This window comes from Melanotaenia boesemani, chromosome 15, assembly GCF_017639745.1.
Source record: "Melanotaenia boesemani isolate fMelBoe1 chromosome 15, fMelBoe1.pri, whole genome shotgun sequence".
Taxonomy (NCBI): Eukaryota; Metazoa; Chordata; class Actinopteri; order Atheriniformes; family Melanotaeniidae; genus Melanotaenia; species Melanotaenia boesemani.
In genome coordinates, this window is record NC_055696.1 from 9,704,208 (window position 1) to 9,721,344 (window position 17,137).

At 38.9% G+C, this 17,137-nt stretch overlaps 4 protein-coding genes across 9 annotated transcripts; 2 read left to right on the top strand and 2 right to left on the bottom strand.

Moving 5' to 3' along the window:
* Window positions 1-1,749: 1,749 nt before the first annotated feature.
* On the bottom strand, window positions 1,750-3,727 carry mia (MIA SH3 domain containing). The gene is made up of 4 exons (XM_042008767.1): window positions 3,318-3,727; window positions 2,986-3,119; window positions 1,899-2,009; window positions 1,750-1,785 (listed from the first exon to the last, which is right to left on the bottom strand). The coding sequence occupies exons 1-4, from the start codon at window positions 3,433-3,435 to the stop codon at window positions 1,762-1,764; spliced, it is 387 nt and encodes a 128-aa protein (XP_041864701.1). The 5' UTR covers window positions 3,436-3,727; the 3' UTR covers window positions 1,750-1,761.
* Window positions 3,728-3,859: 132 nt separating this feature from the next.
* bicdl2 (BICD family like cargo adaptor 2) lies at window positions 3,860-8,763 on the top strand. Of its 3 annotated transcripts, none has more exons than XM_042008761.1 (10): window positions 3,860-3,947; window positions 4,696-5,221; window positions 5,569-5,784; window positions 5,909-6,025; window positions 6,445-6,591; window positions 6,766-6,912; window positions 7,128-7,202; window positions 7,305-7,387; window positions 7,507-7,621; window positions 7,722-8,761. In XM_042008761.1, exons 2-10 carry the CDS (start codon window positions 4,976-4,978, stop codon window positions 7,890-7,892), a joined length of 1,317 nt encoding a protein of 438 aa, XP_041864695.1. In that variant the 5' UTR covers window positions 3,860-3,947; window positions 4,696-4,975; the 3' UTR covers window positions 7,893-8,761. The 3 variants fall into 3 exon arrangements, with proteins under 3 accessions (XP_041864695.1, XP_041864693.1, XP_041864696.1); XM_042008759.1 differs by lacking the exon at window positions 3,860-3,947 and adding an exon at window positions 3,973-4,067; XM_042008762.1 differs by lacking the exons at window positions 3,860-3,947; window positions 6,766-6,912 and adding an exon at window positions 3,973-4,067 and having other exon boundaries at window positions 7,722-8,763.
* Window positions 8,745-12,807, bottom strand: si:dkey-71l1.1 (uncharacterized protein LOC569883 homolog). Of its 4 annotated transcripts, XM_042008764.1 has the most exons (12): window positions 12,724-12,799; window positions 12,566-12,602; window positions 12,409-12,474; window positions 11,774-11,973; window positions 11,357-11,424; window positions 11,179-11,271; window positions 10,953-11,054; window positions 10,699-10,804; window positions 10,368-10,511; window positions 10,166-10,242; window positions 9,976-10,078; window positions 8,745-9,877 (listed from the first exon to the last, which is right to left on the bottom strand). In XM_042008764.1, exons 4-12 carry the CDS (start codon window positions 11,955-11,957, stop codon window positions 9,738-9,740), a joined length of 1,017 nt encoding a protein of 338 aa, XP_041864698.1. In that variant the 5' UTR covers window positions 11,958-11,973; window positions 12,409-12,474; window positions 12,566-12,602; window positions 12,724-12,799; the 3' UTR covers window positions 8,745-9,737. The 4 variants fall into 4 exon arrangements, with proteins under 4 accessions (XP_041864698.1, XP_041864699.1, XP_041864700.1 ...); XM_042008765.1 differs by lacking the exon at window positions 12,409-12,474 and having other exon boundaries at window positions 12,515-12,602; XM_042008766.1 differs by having other exon boundaries at window positions 10,368-10,490; window positions 12,409-12,602.
* Window positions 12,808-12,835: 28 nt separating this feature from the next.
* fdxacb1 (ferredoxin-fold anticodon binding domain containing 1) lies at window positions 12,836-16,372 on the top strand. Its single transcript, XM_042008758.1, has 5 exons — window positions 12,836-13,328; window positions 13,428-13,584; window positions 14,389-14,592; window positions 14,711-14,869; window positions 14,952-16,372. Exons 1-5 carry the CDS (start codon window positions 13,151-13,153, stop codon window positions 16,171-16,173), a joined length of 1,920 nt encoding a protein of 639 aa, XP_041864692.1. The 5' UTR covers window positions 12,836-13,150; the 3' UTR covers window positions 16,174-16,372.
* Window positions 16,373-17,137: the final 765 nt, after the last annotated feature.

Consider the following 17,137-nt stretch of genomic DNA (forward strand, 5'->3'; position numbering starts at 1 on the left):
ACCTTCAAAATAACTCACTTTTTCATTTTCCACTAATAGCATCCTGGATGGTCTTTCTTAAATTTCTCATTGAACGTGAGGCCCTTTATTTATTTATTTATTTATTTATCTGTTTTGCTAAAAGCAGCTGAAACTCAGGATTCATATATTTCTTCCTCTTTTTAATACAGTTTGAAGTTTCTGAATGCAGCATCAAATTCTGCTGGGTGGCAGTGGTTTCCCACGTTCCTCCTAAGCTCATGTGACTAAACTGATGATGGTGGTATGATGGTTTATCTTGCAGTGCTGCCTGTGGGTTTAAAGTGTACATGCAAACAACAGAGGTTTAGAGTGTTACTTCCTACACCTGCTGTTTCTCCTGACATTTTGAAGCTTTTCACAGTATTATGCACTGCAGATCCTTTAAAACCAAGGATGCAAATTTATATATATATATATATATATATATATATATATATATATGTACATTAACTTATCAGTAATTATCTGAAGGTCTATGGCTCAAAATCGTGAGCTACAGCCTGTCCTTTTTATAGCAAGACAAATATGTTGGCGGATACTCCTTTTATACCCAATTCTGACACCCTTACCTATCATCAATTAAACAACTGATTCTAGAATCTTCCAGGAGTTTATTAATCTGTTTAGCCATACTCTCAACTTTTCTCAACTTTTTCTGTTAGTGTGATGCTGTCATCAAATCCAAGATTTGTTTTGTTTTTTCAAATACAATTAAGTTAGTCCTTTTTTCTCTCCTTTGTTGTCTGCTCCATAAAGGTTCAAGCAAAGTAACAAACTACAGTATAAATCTCAGTTTCCAATTAGAATAGAGTTTGTATTAACAGTTGATTTAAGCCACAATTTATAATTATGTAAATGATACATACACTTACAATAATAATTATTCATTCGTTTTCTGAACCCGCTTAGTCCATTTAGGGTTGTGGGTAAGCTGGAGCCTATCCCAGCATTAACAGGTGAGAGGCAGGGTACAGGTGACCCTGGACAGGTCACCAGTCCATCGCAGGGCCAACACATAGGGAACAAACAACCATTCACACATACAGGGAGAATTTAGAGTCATCAATTAGCCTAACATGCATGTCTTTGGACGGTGGTAGGAAGCTGGAGTACTCGGAGAGAACCCCCACATACATGGGGAGAACATGCAAACTCCACACAGAAAGGCCACCTCCCTCAAGGTTAGAACCTCCCCCCAGCCGAGATTTGAACCAGCGACCTTCTTGCTGTGAGGCTGCGGTGCTACCCACCACACCACCGTGCAGCCTAATAATAATAATAATAATAATAATAATAATAATAATAATAATAATAATAATAATAATAATAATAATAATAATAATAATAATAATAATAATAATAATAATTTACTGCTAATTCTTCCACAAGATCAATAAATTGTTGTATATTTTAGGTAATAGAGCATAGTGTTTTGGGAATTTAGAGAGGGGAACAAAATTATGTTATGTGATGAAATACAAGTAGTGCTGGTGTTTCAGCAGGAGTAATCAAAACACCTTTTGGACAAAATTACTAGAACACAAACAGTCCGATTCTTAAGAAGTGTTTATGGTTTTCTGTGTTAGAAGGCTTTTCATACAAAAAGTGAGAAAGACAGAGAAAAAGTGATATTCTGTTAGTGACCAAGTGAAATATTACATAACATCAGAAATTTATGTGAAATTTAAAAAGCGGTTCAGAGAGTTGATGAAAAAAATAGTTGTTTCAGTGAACGTGTCCTCAGTTGCAGTAGAAGTCCCATTTCTAAAAAAAACAAAAAAAACAAAACAAACAAAAAACAAAAAAAAAACAAACAGAATTACATAATGAATTTGCATATTATAGTTGTATACATGCAAACCTGTAAGCGGACTTACAGTAGTTTTAACCTCAGTGTTGGCTGGCATGAGTACATGTGTCTCCTCCACTACACTGCTGGGGAAGTGTCCAATGCGAGCCTCTTGTTCTCCGTAATAGGAGCCTTGTACCTGTAACCAAATGATACAGGTAAGGCTTACCGATGAAAGAAATTTTGATTGTTAGTGCTGAACATGGATAATCCCTGAATTAATTAATTTCCATTAAGTTACATTTATAGAATTTTTATTCTACAAAAGTAAAACCTTCAGTCCTTAAAGTGGTTAATAAGTAACTGTGCATGTTTAGACCTCCCCTACTGTCCCTATTTCTAACCAAGGACGTAGACTGCTTCAAAGTGCATGGTTTTAATGGCATCATGCGATGGAATTCCTGATTGCAACCAACTGAATGTCTCTGGCCTTGCCCGCTTGTTAAAGCATGTAAGAGAAACCACAGTGGGTGTGTTTGGTTTGTCTATCCTTGGCTGACGTAGAACTGTGAAGCTACGAAATGGCTAACTCTATGGCGGCGACATCTGTAAATATAACTGCTCATTCTAAGGGAGCAAAAACATTGTTTCATCTTTTATGTGATTTGCAAGTCTAGCCTTCTCAGAGTTACAAACCAGAAGTTTGGAGAGCTTTTTTTTTTTTTTTTTTACCATACTATGCCACCATTTTCTCCTGTAAAATAAACAGTCAGTGACTGGGTTTCCAAACATATTGTAAATTATGCCTAAATTTTCTGAAAACTGTCTTAACAAAGTGAGAAATTATTTTCACTATGCCATCAACTTGGCCAACTTAGCATGACTAGAACTTATGTATTCTGTTAAATGAAGCTTTATTCTATATCACAAGCTATGAAAAGTTACCTTCACTACGCAAGCTAAAGGAACTGGCACCTTATGGTTTGGAGTGTGGAAACCTTGGCAGCTTTAACCCAAGATTCTCATTTGTCAGTGGTGTGCTGCAGTTTCAAGATGGAGATGCTCAGTCTGTTTGATTTCAATCATGATGTGTCTTCCAATAAATAAATTTGTTTTTCCCTCAAGCTTTTTAAGAATTGATATTAAAGATCCAAAACAATGGAATTTGTACTTACACTGCCAGCCCAGAAGAGGTTCCCTGTGTCTTTTAGCATTGCATAAACATAGACAAGCTGCCCCTGTCGGATGGGAATGAACCTGCAGTCTCCAGGGTAGTAGTCCTGGACCGCACGAGCTATCAAGATAGGATCTGTGCAGGAGTATAGAAGGAGACTGATGTTTGGCATCATATGTAGGACTTTAACCTTTAAATTATTTGATATTCTGTATGTGTATGGGCATTTAGAAACTTGGCATGTGTGTGAAATGGTCATTCAGCTCTTTGAATAACATGATCAGTAGCTTAACCAAGCAGAGCAGGCTCAAGGAGCTAAAAGATGTTACTTACGGCTGCATTCAGAGTCAGCGCAGAGTTTCTTGTTGGAGAGCTTTGGCATGTGCTTTCCAGCCTCACAGGTCACCAGCAAAAGCCACACTGAAAGAGCAAACCAGAATTTGTGAGCCATGGCAGCATGTACAGTGCAAATAATGATGCAAAATCCTTTTTTTAATGCTCAAAGAAAGTCCTCAGCTTTTTATTCCTTTTTGTGTGTTTGCAAGTCTTAAAAGGAGGTGCAGTGATTGCAGGTCCCTTTTCTACTCTCCCTGCCCCCTTCCTCATAAATGAACACAGAGCTCCTTTGAAACCCTCCAAGCAGGTAAACAGGATGGGAGGATGAGGAGGAGTGGAGGCAAATTACTGTAGACAAATCCCTGTTTGTGCCCTCCACTCTTTCCATCTCTCCTCATGCGTCACCTCCACCAAAACAGCAGGATGTTGAACTTTGTGGCAGTGAATTCCTCTGAGTTATTCTGGGTTTTTGGCTTTCTAGTTCAAGCGCTAGATGTATGAACAGTATCTGCCTCACCCACTGTTCCCATCTTCATGTGGTTTCTTCCCTCTGTTTGCTTTACCTTTTAAACTCAGGAGGAGGTGGGGCCACTGATTGTATTTACATACCGCGTTTCTACTTCCAAGGTAACCAGCTAAACCTCTCTTACGTAAATACTGCAAGACACACACACGAGCACACGCACAAACACACCTACCAAACAGGAAGACTATATCTGTTAGCCTGACTTGGCTGGGAACTGTCAGGTAAGACAGGCTTCATTTTTGTTCCGTCAAAGTTGATCTGATTAACAGGGTCTCTGCTTGCTCTCATAACAGAAAAAACTAATCAGTATAATTTAATTGTCTTGATTATTTGTTTTTTTAAAATCATTCTAGTTGGATGAAATCCCGGTTTCATGATTACATGGAAAAATATGAATGGTGACGTCAAAGAAGTGACAGGGAAGACCCAGGAGACCTCAGAGGGCAACTGAATTGTTACTGAATTTACTCTTCATGTAGTGAGGGGAATAACTGGTGGTCGCTCCCACATAAAAAAACACATCATGCTTGCCTCATTTTGAACTTTTACCTCTTAGCAGGTGTCAGCTGTTTCCTAACAATGTGATTAAAACCAATTATTTAAGAGATTTTCAGTGAAGAACATTAAACACCTGTTCTGTTTGTAAGAAACAATGGAGTTTAGTGCCTGTGGAATTTAGGGAGGGGAGCAGAACAATGACAATAGCTGGTATTTCAGTTAGAAACCAAAGTACCTTTCTGACAAAAGACCTCCTTTTAGGCCATATTGGATCATATTACCAGAAAATAACTGGTCTGATAGTCGTGCAAGACATTTTAGGTCATGTGTGTTATTTTCTGTTCTTTCCAGCCTGCAGATTATCTGTGAAGAAAAGAGGAGTAAAAGTGAACGAATTAAGCAACAGTACCTTTGGCTTTGCTGTGAAGAATTCCTCAGATAACAAAATGGAAACATAACCTCATCAAACCATTTGATGGCAAAACATCAATTTATGTCAAAGGATTTATTATAATTTATCAAAATAAATAGGGAATGACTGCCAATCAGCCAATTATTTGATTGTGGATTACGAGTCCAGGAGCCGGGGGCAATGCTTTCTAAGTGATTCCTACAAGCCCAAGAGTCTGCAATGTTTACTGCCAGGAAAGACAGCCTTCCTTCCCCAAGCCTGGAGGACTCCTTCTTTCCTCTTTCTTCATCATCCTCAGTTTCTCTCTCCTTTGCTCTCCCAACAACCTCATCCTCCCCTGGTAGCAGTGATAGTGGAGGAGGGATAGAGACTGACTTGATACTAGCTGCAGAGCTGGGCCAGGCTTTACTAGAGAAGAATGAGGAGTTGGCAGCCTCTCTAGAGCAGAAGGAGAAGGAGATGGAGGTAAGGATAAAGAAAACCCTGCTTAAAATACAGGTTGGTTGGTGGGAAGAGAATAAATAGAAAATCTCTTTAACAATGAACACAAAACATAACTTTTGAACTATTCTAGCTTTCTAAATGTTGGAAATTGTTGAGCTAATTCCATTTAAGATATTAGAAATTACAGTTGCAGTGTATTAATTCGTCATTTATCAGAATGACAAAAAATGTAAAAAATAAATGTAAAACCCAAACAAAATATAGACTTTCCATGACAGAAAAAGAGCCAACAAGATCAACTTATGCTTGATGTTCATTTATTTTTACTAGCATTTTGAAACCTGCTAAAGTGGAGTTTAATGTTTCAGACTTTACAACAAGAGAAGCACCTTCTGCAGAGGAAAATGGAGATGAAAAAACTTGAGTTTGGGCAGAGAGAGACGGAGCTGACAGCAGATCTTGATGCCTTGAAGGCTGAGCTGGAGAAGCACCACAATCAGGGGCGTGACCGGCGAAAAGACGAGAGTGAACAGATGGCTCAGTTAGCCAATCATAACCAGCGGCTGGTGGAGCAGCTAGCAGAGGTTAATTCATACTGTCTGTGAATGACTAAATATTTGTTGCCTCTTTGCTGAGTCACTGAGTCATAGACAGAAATAACGCAGACAAACAGGTTTCTCAACTTTTAATCTCCCACACTTCTTCTAGGCTGTAACACTGGAGCACTCACTGAGGACTGAGCTTCGTTCCCTCAGAGAGGAGATGGACGACTCCTCCTTCAACAGATCCATCAGCTTTACACAGTTAGAAAACTTGCAGGCAGAGGTATTCTCACTACTCATAAAATATGCAGAATTCCTGCACATGGAACATTATAAAACATGACCCATTTTATGAAATTCAGATGATTGAGAATAATTTTATAAATTAAAATTAGCAGGGCAGACTTTGAGCCTTGTGATGGAAGCTTGATTATTATGCAGGCACTCCTAACAGCTTGCAAATGCTGAAAAACATTAACAGATTTTTAACTGAACATGAGCATTTCTATATAGGAAAGCAAATTATTATTTAGTTCAATTTGAAAGGTTTCTATTTAACACATCCCAGCAGCTTTCTTAAATCTGAAATCTCACGCTTTCTTTGGAAAACAAATGATACTCTTTATATAATAATACAACTAAACTATATCTTTATTAAAAAATGGTTTTACTTCATAACTTTGCTTCCTTTCACTCATATAGAACAGAGTTTTGCTTGAGCGGCTGTCACACATGGAGACACAGCTAAAAGCCTCACAGGACGACAGCCAAAGACTCCGCACAGAGAAAGATGGACTGAGGGACAAAGTGTCAGAGCTCCAGATGAAACTGAGTGAGAAAGAAGCAGAGGTAAGGATCAGCTTTTTAACATGAACCATGGTTCTGAATGATCAAACTTAAGGGAACAAGAGTGGACTCATGAGACTAATGTAATACTCACCACTAACAGAAATGACTAATAAAACTAGATCAGCGCCTTACTTTTGCTCTTACATTGTGTTTGTGTGTTGTGTCTCTATTTAGATAGAGCAGGAGCAGGGGGTGGTGTTTGAGTTGCGCACATTAAATCACTCTCTACGGCAAAAAGCTCTGAACATGGGAGAGGAGAGCATACTGGACAGTACGCACATACAGCCTTTGTCTCTTCTTAGTGAAATTCAGCAAACACAGGTACTCACATAAGCACACTAATACAATAACTTCACAATCTAATTCAAAAAGTGTGTACTGACATCCTTCTGTTTATAAAGCCTGATACTAAGTGGTGTCCATAATTGACAATATCCCTGTGGCTAAATTTGTTCTTGAAGCACAAACGGTGGTGATGAAGTGTTTTAAACTTTCTGATCTTCTGTGCTTTGCTGTTCATCTCTCCTCCAAACCAGGCTAAAGAGGCTTTACTGGCTCACTCAACAGTCCTACATGCAAGGGATGAGGAAATACAAGCACTAAAAGAAGAGGTCTGTTAAGCTGCACATTACCACACACACATGTGTATATATATATGTATATATATATATATATATATATATCAATACATCAATACATTTCAAACTTTGCAGCTGCAAACTCAACAAGAAGAGCTCGAGTCCCTGAGAGAAGAAATCAAACCTTTCAGAAGCAGTCCTGAAAAGCCAAGCTACAGGTAATACTACAAAAATCTACGATAACACCTAAATAAAAACAATTCACTTTGAATGTCTTCAGGGCTCTTTTTTTTAACCTATATAACTATGCTTTACTAATTTTTATCTAATAATCTAGTTTTTTGGAGAATGAATTGGCCAGTGTTCACCAGGAAAAAGAATCACTCACTCAGCAGCTTCTGAACACCATCAAACAGAAGGTGGCGCTCTCTCAAGAACTGGATGCTTGGCAGGTGAGTCTGTGCATTCAACTAATTGCAAGTCTAAAGTAATTACTGTAGCAAATCATCAGGCTGATCATTTCTACTATGCAAACCTTTTGTCTTGGTGCAGGAGGACATGCGTATGGTCATCAACCAAAAGATGCAGCAACAGGAAGAAGAGAAACAAAAGGCAAACTGTACAGAGAAAGACAGTGCTCTTGGACTCCAGAGAAGCAAATCTTTAAGAGTAAAAGGAGAAAGAGGGAAAGGATTATTCTCTTCTTTTTTTGGAGACAAATAACAAATAACAGAGGTTGCAGTTTAAACTGACAGTATCAACATTTGTCTTTGTCACTGGAAGCTTTTGTTGCCAGATAATGGACTCAAAAAGCGGCTCTCAACCTAAGCTTATGAAATGTTTACAGACCTCATTTGAATATATTTGATGCTAATATTTATATGAATAATTTCAGATCTTGTTGCCAGCCACCAGTGAGTGTTTTTACTGTATAATATGTTGTTTTTTTACTTACTATGTCAAAGCTGAATGTAACAAAAACTGCAAAATGTTGCAAACATGTTAGACGGGGATTTGAACAGTTTGAAAACAGGCATTACTTCACATACTGCCCCAATAGAACAGTTTGAAGAAAAATAATAGTTACTTATTGACCCCATTACATTTGTTCTCAGCTAATAATCATGTTACCCACAGAATCCCTGACTATAAACACAGGAACAGAAACAAGCAGAGGAGATTGAAAAAAGTAGTTACTGGTATGTCTGCCTACTTGATATAAATTATCATTTAATCTTGCAGTTCAAGAGAAAAATCAGAAAATAAAGTACCTAATTGCACTTTTTATGGGTACATAATTTTAAAAGTGCCACTGGGGTGGTATCAAAAATTTGGTTCAGGAACCAGCATCGTGCCGGTACCCGGCTGGTGTGAAAAGGCTACCAGGGTACCATCCCAAAGACAATCCTTTGTACCTATAAAGTACTTTTATTTTCTGAGTATGTATCAGCCCCTTTAGTTTCCAGGATAACTTTAAATATAAAAATAAAAAAAACGTACCAGAACTGTGATGTGATTGGGTTGGTAATTTACTATTGATTTGTATTACATGCAGCCAAAAGAACAAGCTCTATGACAGAAATAGGATTTTTAATAAATTAAGTCCAAAAAGAAAGTCTCTTTTTCCACATCTCTCCATGCTTCTATTACATGATGTATAAATAATACATACCCAATATGTCATATGTTCAGGGATAGAAAAGTCAAAATATCAGCTGCATACAGGACAATGTTTTCCACAAGTCCTCCTTCAGTGCACACTCTTAGATGAGTATAGAGCATTATTTCACAGGAATCCACACACTTTGACATGCTGGCTAAACACAGGACAGTCCATCAGATGTCATCCTGATAGTTGATCGCACTGCTGTCAAACCCTTTTAGGTTTAATCGATTTTAGCAGTCACCAGGTCACAAAGACAGATTCAAGATCTGTCAGCTGTGGATATTCAACAAAACTTATGCGTGCTCTCCTTGTGTTGTATTAATTACAAACCTTATTTTTGATGGTACATTCAAACAATGGAACGCTCATAAAATTAAGTAGATAGTTGCTAACAAGCATTTGACTGGTTTTACATTTAGATACCTTCCTGGGATACAGAAATAAACACTAATTATTATTGTTATTGTTAATTTCACACACACACACACACACACACACACACACACACACACACACACACACACACACACACATATATATATATATAAGGCTATTCTAAATTTACAGTGCAGTATGCCTTTTATCCTTTCAGGTTTTTTCTGTGTTCATTGGCCAGCACAACGTGATGTGCAGCCTGGTTTCAGGTGGGGCGTAACTGTAACACATGATGCATCCCTTTAAAGGTTCACTCCTTCCTCCTGTCCAGTTCTTTTGTCATCCAATCAAAAAACAGCTCTTCATTGAGAGGTAGGTTTCAGGGTAAGTTGCATCGAACAAACAGGAAGTGTTTAGCTGTGGCTGATAAAACCCCAGAATGTTAGTTCATTATGAAGTTTCTGACTCAGATTTTTGGATGGATATCCTGACAGTGAATTATAGTCCCAGTGGTAGTTAGTGGAGGCTTATCCCACGTTGACGCCTAGGCCCACTTGCAGCTTGTCCCCTCTGTGATTTACAAAGGCACCCATAATCAAAGTGGCTGGCAACGGGGTCAGACGCTTTTCCAACACGCCCCCTATTATGCACCGACTGTTTATCATTCCTGGATACAAAAATAGAAGAAAAGCCTCATATGATGTGTGTTTTCTGAGCTGTTTACACTGAACATGACATCTGACTCAATGTTCAGAAGAAATCTACCTCGAAAGACCATATTGGCTTCTGGGAGTTCCATCTGGTACCCAAATGAGGTTGTGGTCTCTTGTGTCCTGGTACTGGCTTCAAACTCCACCCCAACTTGGATCTTGTCATTACAAAATACAAACTAATTTAGAACTGGTACTATGCATGCAAATAGTGTATTCATAGAGTATAGATTTATCAGCTGCACCTGTTTGTTTGCTCTGTGATAGTAGCTAGCGTGGGCGCCTCCTTTACCGGCATTCAGGGTTGCCACCCAGTTTGGTCCTACATGGTGACACAGGCAAGAAGACTGTGAACATTGCTACTGAATTAAGCAAAAGATGATGATGTCATAGTCATACTAGCTCAGATTAAATAAGACAGATACACAAATAAAAACAAAATCTTACTTGAGTACTGTCCAGCCAAAGTGAGAATTCCTCCTTCCTCTGCACGTCCCCGATGATAGACCAGCTCGCCACCTAACACCAGTCCCGAAGACACACTCTGCAGGAAATGTCCTACAAGGATGACTGTGCAAGAAAACCAGACAACTGTGAAACATTAAAAAACTTTAATGCACTTTATTGTCAATTGTCAACTAAGACATGATGAATAATTGCTAAAAATACAAAGTAAGCATGAAAAAATTTTGATTTTAACAGTGTGTCAATATCTGGATTCATCTTTATTAAGCACTGCTGGTTACTGAGCAACACTTAAGGGATGCCGTTTTCTCACCTGACTCTCTGAGGACGTCTGGGTTGGCCACTGTGACAGCAGCTGTGAAGTCCTTCCCTCTGAACTCTGTTTCAAACTGCCACGTTACAAACTGTGACTGCTGGGTCTAAAATACAATGAACAGTTCGAACAGAAATGTTTGCTATACTGCTGATTTTGTTTTGATTGACGTATGTGACTTGCATAGATATGAAAACTGGACATAGGATGGGATTGATACACATCAGAGATGCTAAAAAACCCTGGGATCTCACCTGGAATACAGTTCTGGCTCGAACACGCTCAGAGAGATGCAGTAGAGCATGAGCGTTCAGACTCCCTGAAGAGTCCATCTCACCAATCAATGCTGGGGCATCCTAAAATGTGACAACAGTATGCACCATTTCAGTACAAATTTTTACCAACAAATCCATTTTTACTAACAGAAACTTAAATGACAAAGCAGTGCATACATTAAGAATATGATCTTCTGAGCCTGACCTTATCCTTGCTGTAGTCGTCAGACTGCAGATGCTCCACATGGAATCGATAGTAAGAAGGACTTACAGCACTGAGGTGGAGAGTGTGACTGACCTGGAAGCAGACCCATTCATCACATCAAAGATCAGAGAATAATGTCTTGAGAATAAATTAAAGTTTTTACTAATGGAAAAGCCACCTTGAAGAAGCTGCTAAGAGTTTTGTTTACAATCATCTTGACACCCTCAATCTGATGAGGAAACACATCTAAGGAGGAAGGAAAGGGGAAAAACAGTAAGATTAGAATAACACACTTTGTGAGATGATATGATCTTTACCTCTGTGTTTGACCTCCTTTTCTAAAAGTGACTGTATTATGAAATACTTGGACAGCATGTGTTAGTCAAATCACATAGCTAGAGTTTTTCTAAAGAACAATTATTTCTACTACTGTGTTGCAAAGTGAAATAAGACACTAGCGTATGCACATCGAAAGAGTTTTATCTATCAAACATCAAACTGACTGAAAATATTTCAGCATTCCTATTGCCTGATCCAAAGTCAACACATCTTTAACCAGTGTGCTCTACCCAGCTTTTGCTTTCTAAACAAGCACCTTTGCAGCTCCTATGGAGTGAGTGAAAGCTGCCAGGGTTGGGTAGGCGACCATCTCTCCTCTCCCAGCGTGGAGGACTGTCCCAGTGAGCAGGATGTGCATCCCAGCGAGAAGGGGGTGGGTCGGTGGAGAAAGGCCAGCTCTGATGGCCAGTGCTTGAAGACAAAGCCAGTACATTGCCCATGAGGGCACTATGCTTCCTACAGGACATAGAGATTAAAAAGAGAGAGAGAGCGAGAGAGAGAAACATTAAAAAGAGAGATTTATAGCACATTTATTTGCCTACATACTGCCTGCACCTGCACATTTATGATGCCAGACTCTGGGAATCTACATAAAGAGTAGATAAGCAGAGTATTAAAAACTAACAAACAAAACAAAACAAAGCAAAAAACAAACAAAAAACACTTTTTATTTGACCAGATGGGCAATTAATACTCATATGCAAGTGTCAGCAGAATGACATTTTTAATGCAAATAAACAAAAAATATATCATTTATATTTAGATTTGTGCATGTGATGGAAAGCTATGTGATGTTTTTATGTACAGGTGCAGCGATTCCGTTAGCTAAGATGACCTTAGCATCAGCAAAAACTGTCATGTGTGGAAGGGGGGAGAGGGCTGTTTTACTACCTACTCCCGATGTAATCGTGACACCTTAAAATCCCAAGTGGAAATGAAAACCGTACGTCAGAAACACTGTGAGGAGCATATTTTTTTACTTTAATGAACTGCTAACTCAATCTACGAACTGATGCTGAGATCTATGGATGTTGCAAATTGCTCCCACTTCAAGATGCGATTCGCCGCCCTCTAAATGCGTCCCTCTAAAAATACAGCGGGGATTCTTGGCTATGAAAATGCTACATATTAACATTTTCATGAAATACTTTTCACATAAGAGCTAAATATTATATATCAATGCATTTCTTGTAAAAAAAATATTACCTTGTTCTTTAGATGCTGTGAGATTTCGGGGAAATTGCGTAACGTTCCTCGAGTTTTGTTTCTCGTCGGACTATAGTATATGAGACACCAGCGCTAGTTGCTACAGGTGATTCGGCTTTCATGTACTGCAGCACTGGAGAATAGGAGAGAAGGTCATCTGCTTTAGTCTATTGGCCGTGAAAAATAATTTAATTAAATTAATCAACTTTTAGACATAAAACACGGTCGTTTTTAAAAATATAAAATATGCTATTACTTCGATCATATTGAATCATCAGGGAGACAGACGGTGGCCACTGTCTCCTGGCGTCGGTCCCTTCGGAGTCAGAGCATCAAAATAAAACAAAAAAAAAGGAGAAACGTTTTTCGGACAACTGTTAAGAGAATTGAGACTTTAGGCGTTCTCCAGTTTTCAGTTGATTCGAACATGTCTCCTTCGCGGTCCATATTGATGGTGGGAGAAGGGAACTTCTCTTTTTCTGCCTCTGTCTGTAAGTTACGCTCAGAAGCTGGGAGTAGCATCACGGCCACTTGCCTGCAGCGTCAGGAGGAGGCACTGCGGCACGAAGGTGCAGCCAGTAACATCCAGACCATCAGGGACTCAGGTACTGGTTTGCGGGTGCTGAAACCATAGCTGCTACGACGAATGTTATTTGGAGGGGATTACCGTTTTTGATTTTGTCCTGCTCTTGTTTATTAATCAGGGGGAACTGTGCTTTTTGAAGTGGACTGCACAAAGCTGGGGGAATGCGCCTCCCTTCAGGGCCGTGTGTTTGATCGTGTGGTGTTCAACTTTCCCCACTGCGGAAGGAAGAGTGGAGTAAAAAAGAATCGAGAGCTTCTCAAAAACTTCTTCCTCAGGTATAATTGCGTTGTGCCTTGACGTAATCACATTTCATATGTTGTATTTTTTCATGAATGAATGAATGGTGAAAGCAAATAGCCATTTGTCTCTCACTTTAAGCACTTATCGTTTCCTTTCTTTAGTAACTTCTTCTTAAGACGGAACCATCTGAGGTGCTGCTGACATTCTAGGTTTTATTTATCTAACAATAACCAATAAAACAAATACCTTTAAGTTTCAACATGCCACTTTAGCATTATGTAATTTATATCATTTACATACTTTATATATGATTTTGTTCTCTTTGTTCTGTGTTTTTGCTGTGTAGAAGTACTCATCCCTCAGCATCAGGATTAACAGTTTTAATCGGTCTTTGTCTTCTTTAGAATTAAATTTTAATTTTTTTTATGTTAAATGTCACATATTTAATTAGTTTATTCATTTATGATGCTTACATTTATCCAAACTTGCTTTTTCAAACCATTAATCTGATTAATAGGAGGTTAATTTGAGTGTTTGTGGTCATTTTTGCTCAAATTTTCTCTGCTTTTCTTTAATGACAGAATTCCTGATTTAAAATAAAAAATAATTTTTTTTCTCTCTTAACATTTTAAATGAATACATATGATAACTTTGCCTCCCTTTCTTATTAAAAATAAAACATTTTCAATTGAAACACTACTGACACTTCTTGAAGTAAAATAATAATAAAGGATATTAAGCCTGAAGTTATTTTAAGTGTTTTCTTATTTTTATCAACTATCATTTTCAACTTGGTTTTACTTGACAGTATACTCAGCGTTTATTTTCTGTGCTTTCAGTTGCGTTCAGGTGTTGGCTGAAGATGGGGAGGTTCATGTCTCCCTGTGCAACGGGCAGGGTGGGACACCAGCAGACCAGCCAAAGCGAGAGTGGCACAACAGCTGGCAGGTGGCCGCCATGGCAGCTGAAGCACATCTAATCCTCAGTGCTGTCCATCATTTTGACAGTGAGAATCACCAGAACTACAAGTGCACTGGATACAGGTAAGGAGTCAAGGTGAGTGTTGTAAGGTTATGTAAAGTTAGAACTAGCTTTTTGTGTTCATGTGACTTTTTATTTTGCACACTGAAATGACCTAATGTTGAAGTTGTTTTCGTGCAGGAGCCAGGATAAGGGCTTTCATGTGGAGAAAGCATTGCTCCATGTGTTTACTCGCAGCCTCCCTTACACTTCTGCTCACATAGTTGAGGTTGAAGAGATTATTGAAGGGGAGAAGGTCCACTACAACATACCTGCTGAGCTCAGTGATTATGTATTCAGGTACAGTACTACAGATGCTCTTGTGCTGTTTGGTTAAAAAAAAAAAACGCACCAATGCTTTCTGTCTCTTGTTTTGCATCAGGAGATTTCTCTGCTCAGAATCTGTCCACCCGGTCAAGTTGGTGCAAGATTTTCTTCTCGAGGGGCTTGAAGAAAATTGGCCGGTCTCCATGACGACAGAGTCTGTTTCCTTCCTCATTGTGGCCAAACAACTGCAGACAGGCTGCTATGGCACTGACATCACACAGTGCTACTGGATCCACCTGCTTCACAAAGACTTTACCGCTGACACTGAAAGAAAAGATCCCAGCTGCTCAGACATACAGGAAGCTTTGAGTGGCCTCAGCGTAACCTCAGACAAAGTGGACAGGATAAGGAGCAAAGTAGATGAGAATGTATGGTGTGTGTCCTCCCTTGATATTGATCTTGAAGCGGAAAGCGACCTTCACATGTTGCGTCCATGCCTGCTCCCTCAGATGAAAAAGCTGCTAATTAAACAAAAAGAGTTAAATAACAGTGCAGAGCTTCAGGATGAGAGCGCGGAGAGTAATACAAGTGCTGAAGATAAAAGAAATAAGGATGAGGCTTGTGGGGATTGTAATGGTGTTACTAGTTTACTTGGGACTAGTGGCGTGGTGTTCAGGAATGTGTCTGTCAGCCTCTGGGCTCTGCCCGCCTTTCACGAGCTTCTCCTCAGAGGTGTTTTCCCTTCAGAAAGTGAGCCGTTTAAATTGCTTGGACATAAGCTGGAATCACTCCTTGCTCCCTATGGGGTTTCCGTAGTAACAAAAGAAGGAGGCTTGCATCTAATGGCACAGCCAATGGGTTTGGTTGGTGAGGTGTTCACAACCAGTGCAAGTGACAATAATGGCCATGTCAACATAAGCATTTCTTTAAATCTGGACCTCCTTGCTGTTCTCCTGTTCTCACTTCCCGACTGGCGGCTGCTATGGTCACATGACCAACGTTTCTCAAAACAGTTTTCAGTCCGTCCACCGCTGGGGACACCGTTTCGGCCATTTTGCCTGTTTCCTGAGCCCTTCAGCTTTGATATCAGTTTCTGGACTGGGCCAACGTGGGAGGAAAAGAGATTCCACGCAGCAGTCCGAGAAGCCAGCCACGGAACCGTTGAGCAGGTTAAACTCATCGACACGTTCTCACATCCTGACCTGAGCCAGATCAGTTACTGCTACAGACTCATTTACCATTCACACACACATGCTCTGTCACACACACAAGCTCTCCAGTTTCACAAGCAACTGGAGTCTTTACTTTCCACTCGGTTGCAGGTCACCATCAGGTAGTGCAAAATGGAAACTCTTGCAGACAAAAGAGAAACTGATATATTGTAGTTCCAGATGTGTGTATGTCAGTGCTGAGAAAATATATGCAAAACTTAATCAGCATTTAGAGTAGTTGAGGCATTACTTGTATTGTGTCTTTGAAATGTAATTTATGTGTTTTAATCGTATAATAAACTACAAGGCTTTGGTCCATCTATTATTGCAAAATAATAAAAATGTGTTATCCATGGCTGGATGGAAAAATATGAAACAAAAAGTATGTAAGTATATATAAAATCGATCTGAATGTAGTAACTTTTGTTTGAGATTAATTGGTGTTAAACACAGGAAACATCTGTGTTTACAAACAGTTGAAACTTTTTCTTAACCGTTTCACTAAAACCCAAGAATGCATTACAGAAGCAGGAATTTGTAATGTGTTGAATTGTATAGTTGTCTGCAGGTACATTTTGTGTTCGAGGGATAAGCTGATCTGCTGTGCATCATCAAAAAGATTTATTGGGGATATTAAAAATGATCCGGAATAAAATCATCATAAATCTACCAATTCAATACTGTGGCAGTTATATTTTAATAATCAGGTGTATTCATTTGAAGAGTAAAACACAACTCAGTGGTGGTTTCTTGATTATCTGAAGAAAATATGGCTTAAAAAAACCATAGTAAGTAGCAAGTGTTTTCTCACTGCTAATAAGTAACAGAGTTAGTTTTCAAGGATTACATGGCTTTGAATGCACCTTTAAAATACGGTAACAAAGGTTTTTAAAGAAACAATGCAGTATATTGAATGGGCTTTATGGCAATATGTATTTATGCCGTTTAATATGATAATAAACTTTGGTATTTATATATTTATTTATGTATTCATTCTGCAACTCTGAAATCAATCTGTGTCCATTGCAACTCTACTGTTTTGTGACTCATCCTTTACTTTTCTCTGTGGTCCTTTTATTCCACATTTTGG

What these genes read in the sequence shown, in the direction of transcription:
- mia (XM_042008767.1), bottom strand. Translation starts at nt 3,435, where the DNA reads ATGGCTCACAAATTCTGGTTTGCTCTTTCAGTGTGGCTTTTGCTGGTG. An exon ending in CGCTGACTCTGAATGCAGCC is followed by an intron (nt 3,120 to 3,317) that starts GTAAGTAACATC and finishes ACTCCTGCACAG; the next exon opens with ATCCTATCTTGATAGCTCGT. An exon ending in ACCTCTTCTGGGCTGGCAGT is followed by an intron (nt 2,010 to 2,985) that starts GTAAGTACAAAT and finishes ATTTGGTTACAG; the next exon opens with GTACAAGGCTCCTATTACGG.
- bicdl2 (XM_042008761.1), top strand. Translation starts at nt 4,976, where the DNA reads ATGTTTACTGCCAGGAAAGACAGCCTTCCTTCCCCAAGCCTGGAGGAC. An exon ending in TAGAAAACTTGCAGGCAGAG is followed by an intron (nt 6,026 to 6,444) that starts GTATTCTCACTA and finishes TCACTCATATAG; the next exon opens with AACAGAGTTTTGCTTGAGCG. An exon ending in CCTGAAAAGCCAAGCTACAG is followed by an intron (nt 7,388 to 7,506) that starts GTAATACTACAA and finishes CTAATAATCTAG; the next exon opens with TTTTTTGGAGAATGAATTGG.
- si:dkey-71l1.1 (XM_042008763.1), bottom strand. Translation starts at nt 11,957, where the DNA reads ATGGGCAATGTACTGGCTTTGTCTTCAAGCACTGGCCATCAGAGCTGG. An exon ending in GAGCCAGAACTGTATTCCAG is followed by an intron (nt 10,805 to 10,952) that starts GTGAGATCCCAG and finishes ATTGTATTTTAG; the next exon opens with ACCCAGCAGTCACAGTTTGT. An exon ending in AGCCAATATGGTCTTTCGAG is followed by an intron (nt 9,878 to 9,975) that starts GTAGATTTCTTC and finishes TTTTGTATCCAG; the next exon opens with GAATGATAAACAGTCGGTGC.
- fdxacb1 (XM_042008758.1), top strand. Translation starts at nt 13,151, where the DNA reads ATGTCTCCTTCGCGGTCCATATTGATGGTGGGAGAAGGGAACTTCTCT. An exon ending in TACAAGTGCACTGGATACAG is followed by an intron (nt 14,593 to 14,710) that starts GTAAGGAGTCAA and finishes GTTTTCGTGCAG; the next exon opens with GAGCCAGGATAAGGGCTTTC. An exon ending in CTCAGTGATTATGTATTCAG is followed by an intron (nt 14,870 to 14,951) that starts GTACAGTACTAC and finishes GTTTTGCATCAG; the next exon opens with GAGATTTCTCTGCTCAGAAT.